Source organism: Bidens hawaiensis, unplaced genomic scaffold, assembly GCF_021521415.1.
Source record: "Bidens hawaiensis isolate Kalapana, Puna unplaced genomic scaffold, B.hawaiensis_p1.1 tig00057097_1, whole genome shotgun sequence".
Lineage (NCBI taxonomy): Eukaryota > Viridiplantae > Streptophyta > Magnoliopsida > Asterales > Asteraceae > Bidens > Bidens hawaiensis.
The window spans coordinates 61,440-66,280 of NW_027500311.1; the positions used below are offsets into that span (position 1 = coordinate 61,440).

Sequence of the window (4,841 nt, forward strand, 5' to 3'; positions counted from 1 at the left end):
CCCGTGACTTTTTTATTGGGAATTTCATCGGTTTGAGTCTCGTTTGTGAGATGATGTCTTGCGCAGTCAACGATTTTACCATGGTGTGTTTTAGGGAGCGCAGGTTTCCTATAAATCTGATGGGGCTGGATCATCCATGTTGTCCGTAATCATAACCTTACGTAGCCTTGTACCAATTAGTGTACCCAAATGATTAAGCTTTGTTGTCGTTTAAAAAAAAGGAAAAAGTCATTCCAAGTCTTGCTTTTATAATAATAATAATAATAATAATATTTATTAAGTGTTAGCATTAACTCCCTCCATAAATAAATTTCAAACACCCCCTAAGAAACAAACAACACTCATATCTTCAACTATCAAACACCCACTTACTTACCTTGTCTTCTCTCTCTTACCTTGTTCAATTTCAATGGAGGTTGAAAGCAGCACACCACCACCTTTGTTCTCCAAAATGGGAGGAGAATTATTCTCAATCTCAACTCTCAACGCCGGCGGCATTCGCACTGGTTTTCACTCCGATGCCGCCGCCATGAAGCTTCAGAAGTTCTATAGAGGTTACCGAACTCGTCGCCTCTTGGCTGATTCCGCTGTCGTTGCCGAGGAATTGTGGTACGTTAAATTTTTATCATTTGGGGTTTCAAAATTTATATTAAACTACTATAAATCACTTGGATCTTTATAACATGAAACCTAAATCGTCATCTTTTACAAACCGTTGATTTATGTTTCGGTTTGATTTTTTCTTTGTGATTTGTCATATTGATTAAAGAATTAGTTTTTTTGCTTTGTTGACTTTGACTGTAAAAGTCAAAAATATGATATGTGACATGTGTGGCCTTAATTTCACATGTATGTGGTAGTTGTTCACAATTTCACGTGCTTTTTGTGTGATTTCTCTTGCTTGGTTGAACTAAGAATTACGAATTTTTTTTACTTTTGATGACCGACCGTAAAAGCTAGGTTGTGAATTTCTGACACGACATGAAATTCGCGGCTTTGGGTTTGTAATAAATGGGTTCAGGTCAGTCTTGAGTTGAAGAACCCCAAGACCCATTTATTTTTTATTTTATTTTTCTAAAATTGTTTATGTAACAAATTAAATTGGTTGGGATAATTTAAAACTAAAAAGAAAATTGGCATAAGATTTTATAATTAAAATACAGTTGTTTTATATAAATCTTATATTTTTTGTTTTAAATTGTTAATGAACAAATTAAAAAATAAAAGAATCGGGTCAACCTGTGAATATGCAGGCCGTGCTCAGGTTGGTGTGTCTTACATGATTTTTGGGTTCGGGTTGGACCTGCTAACCCACGAACACGACCAGAATTGACGATTTTTGCTTTAAATTTTTGCAGGTGGCAAGCGATTGACTTCGCTCGATTGAATCATAGCACGGTTTCGTTCTTCAACTTTGATAAACCAGAATCTGCAGCGTCGCGCTGGAACCGAGTCACTCTGAATGCTTCTAAGGTATATTATGCCTCAAACAAACACAAGAAGAAGAAACAAAAATGTGATGTTGATTGTTATTACTAAAATGAAGCTGCTTTTTATTTTATTACTGTGTCAAATTTGTGCTTTTGTGGCAGGTGGGTAAGGGTTTGTCACTTGATTGCAAAGCTCATAAGCTGGCATTTCAACACTGGATTGAAGCTGTAAGTTTTGGATTTATTATATTTTTAACTTTTTCTGGTAATTTGAAGGTTTTCTTTGGAATTTAAAGTATCATTTTTGTATTAATTTCAGATCGACCCGCGACACCGTTACGGGCATAGCTTGCACTTATATTATGAAGAATGGTGTAAAGCTGATGCTGGTCAACCTTTTTTCTACTGGTATGCAAACCCTTCACAATTTCTTCTACTAATTTGTCTGTTATATTTGTTCTTTTCTTGTAAAAATAATAATTATGTTCTCCACTTTATGAACAAGATGTAAACATAAAGGTTTGTCAGGAACCACGTGTAACACATTTCATTCTTTAGTGTTTAATGTGGGGTTCGTGTGCGCGATTCAGCGAGGAGTTATATTATAAACGAGAGAGATGATTTGTGTTGCGACCCCACGTGATAAAGTTAAAAGTTGGGATCAATAATGGTCGATTTAGGCCCGTATGGCTGTTACATCATTATATGGAATGATTAGGAAGTATTAGAAATCTTTACAGGAAATGGGATTCTTATCATGTGACGCATTGGGGATGTTTGGATGTATGTAACGTTTAAAAAAACAAACCTTTTTATGTTTGATATTGTCGCAGGTTGGATGTCGGAGATGGAAAAGAGGTCGATCTAAAAGAATGCTCGAGATCAAAGCTTAGGCAGCAATGCATCAAGTATCTCGGACCTGTATGTTTTTACAACTTTTGGATGATTTATTATTTCTAATGATCTTTTTTTAAAAAAAAAGTTAATGTTTTATTAATCTAAACAGCAAGAGAGAGAGCATTACGAGTATATTATCGTTGAAGGAAAAATCATGCACCGTCAAACCGGACTCCTGCTTGATACAAACAATGGTGAAAAGTGGATATTTGTAATGAGTACCTCTAAGCGGCTCTATGCGGGCGAGGTTAGTTTCAAAATAACCTTTATATTGTGTTAAATAAAACTAACAAATGGTTAAATAATTCTTTCATTAAAATTATCAGAAAAAGAAAGGAAATTTTCATCATTCGAGCTTTCTTGCTGGAGGAGCTACTGTAGCTGCTGGAAGGCTTGATGTGGAGAACGGGATACTTAAGGTAAACACAAGCGTATTCTGTGACAATTTAGACAAGAGAGTGTTTAACGTACAAAATGTATTTTGTGAAGCTATGAATGACGATAACTGATTTTGGTGTGCAAATGTTGATGTCATTAGTCACCTAATTCTTTGTTTAGTTCCGTACCTAATTACCAGCTAACATTATTATTAATTTGCAGACTGTTTCACCTTATAGCGGACACTACCGTCCAACTGACGAGACCCTAAACTCATTCTTATTGTTTCTGTAGGAAAATGGTGTTGATCTAGACACAGTTGAGGTATGAAAAAAAAATCACACTCTTTATTTACTATTTTATTATACTTCCAAGTGTCAAAATAGGTAGTCAAAAAGGGTGAACAAAAATTTTGCATGGACTTATGTTTACAACATGTATTATTTTAATATTAGTATAATTTTTTAATTCAAAATGAATTTTATAATGTCTTGGACATACATCCATGTCTATTTTCAATAGGTCCATCTATTTTATTTTAATATCCACACAATAGTAGATTGGGTATTAATTGTGACATCTATACACACACATATGTGTGTGTATATATATATATATTATATGTAGGATTGATTTCTTTTGAGAACCGCTTTGAGCTTTAAGAACTCGAAAGAACTCAACGTAACAAATTTTTTTTTTTAATTTTTTTTACACATGTGTAATACGTAAGTGTAAGTAATGTACAAAAAGTTACCGTAATTTTTTACACACCGAATCGACTTATTACACATGTGTAACTAACATTTAAACTTGTGTAATTATCAAAAATACTTATTCTCTCTCCTGATTCATTTTTTAATCAAATTTAATCTCAGCCACATATTCAAACTCATTTAATTAAATGTGTGGTCCAAAATTGAGTTCTTCAAGTTCTTACAACTCATCAAGTTCTCAAAATATCTCTCCCATAAATATATATATATATATATATATATATATATATGTATGTATACACACACACATATAGGAGTGGGATCAGTTACAAATGGATTTTACCGTGCAAAGTAGTAGAGTATTTAGTATTACGCTATTTAAAAAGTTTAGCGTAACAATAATTACTTTATGGAGTAACTAATCTATTGACAAAAATATCGCTGCGTGTTTTCTTCCTTCTCTTCTTACGATTCACACCAAAAATTGTATTTGTATTTGTGTTTTATCCCAAATAGTCCATGCAGTTTGTTAAAAGTAACATATTTAGCGTCTTAACTTTGAAAGCTTATATTTAAGATCGGTAGTTATCATTTTGTAACATCTTTCTGGTCAGATTCGAAAGGCAAACGAAGAGTCGGACTCATATGAAGACAAGGGTACAACTAAAAACGGGCTTAAACCTGAAATACCCGTCCCTAAAGCCGAACCCCGTGATCAAGAAGAGGAATTATTGGATTCAGAAGTTGTTGACAAGAAGAGTGTGCCAAGTTACAAAAGGACCCTCTCAGGTGGTCTTCATAGCCCCAAGTCAGACGTGCCAAAGAAAGCAATACTTGAGAGGATCAATTCAAAGAAGGCGGCTCGTTCATACCAGCTAGGACACCAGCTCTCGCTTAAATGGTCGACTGGGGCTGGACCACGTATCGGATGCATTGCTGACTACCCGATCGAGCTCAGGTTGCAGGCTTTGGAGTTCACTAACCTTTCTCCAAAACCGAGGCTTTCGCCCAACAACAGGAGTGGTTGGCCATCTCCTAAACCTGTTGTTTAATTTCTTAAGGCTGTAAATTGGGTATTTGGATGTATGGAAGTGAAGTTGTTTATCTAGTTTGGAGTATTTGGAGTATTATTAATAAATCTTTCTATAAAATAAATAAACAAACATATTATGATGCCATGGGTTGTTGATTTGGTGGTCAGTGGTCTATTTGTTTTTGTCTAAGATGATATTTTAGAAAAGTTGTTTGTTTGCATCCGTTTGCATTATTGTGTTTTTAATAATTTTTAGTATTTTAACACATTTTTTGGATAATAATATTTTCTAAGTTTTGATAAACATACACGTTTTAAATCCATTTTTATTTTTATTATTTGTGTTTAAAGAAGGTAATTTTCTTAAAAGAAATAACAATAATATAAAAT

General features: G+C 33.9%; 1 protein-coding gene across 1 annotated transcript; it reads left to right on the top strand.

Annotated features, from left to right (window-relative positions):
* The first annotated feature begins 394 nt into the window (after positions 1 to 394).
* LOC143601785 (IQ domain-containing protein IQM3-like) lies at positions 395 to 4,593 on the top strand. Its single transcript, XM_077079098.1, has 9 exons — positions 395 to 609; positions 1,359 to 1,473; positions 1,593 to 1,658; positions 1,750 to 1,838; positions 2,264 to 2,351; positions 2,437 to 2,574; positions 2,654 to 2,746; positions 2,928 to 3,029; positions 4,033 to 4,593. The coding sequence occupies exons 1-8, from the start codon at positions 410 to 412 to the stop codon at positions 2,997 to 2,999; spliced, it is 861 nt and encodes a 286-aa protein (XP_076935213.1). The 5' UTR covers positions 395 to 409; the 3' UTR covers positions 3,000 to 3,029; positions 4,033 to 4,593.
* Positions 4,594 to 4,841: the final 248 nt, after the last annotated feature.

Coding starts and splice junctions, on each gene's coding strand:
- LOC143601785 (XM_077079098.1), top strand. CDS start 410: ATGGAGGTTGAAAGCAGCACACCACCACCTTTGTTCTCCAAAATGGGA. Junction 610..1,358: donor GTCGTTGCCGAGGAATTGTG/GTACGTTAAATT, acceptor AAATTTTTGCAG/GTGGCAAGCGATTGACTTCG. Junction 1,474..1,592: donor TCACTCTGAATGCTTCTAAG/GTATATTATGCC, acceptor CTTTTGTGGCAG/GTGGGTAAGGGTTTGTCACT.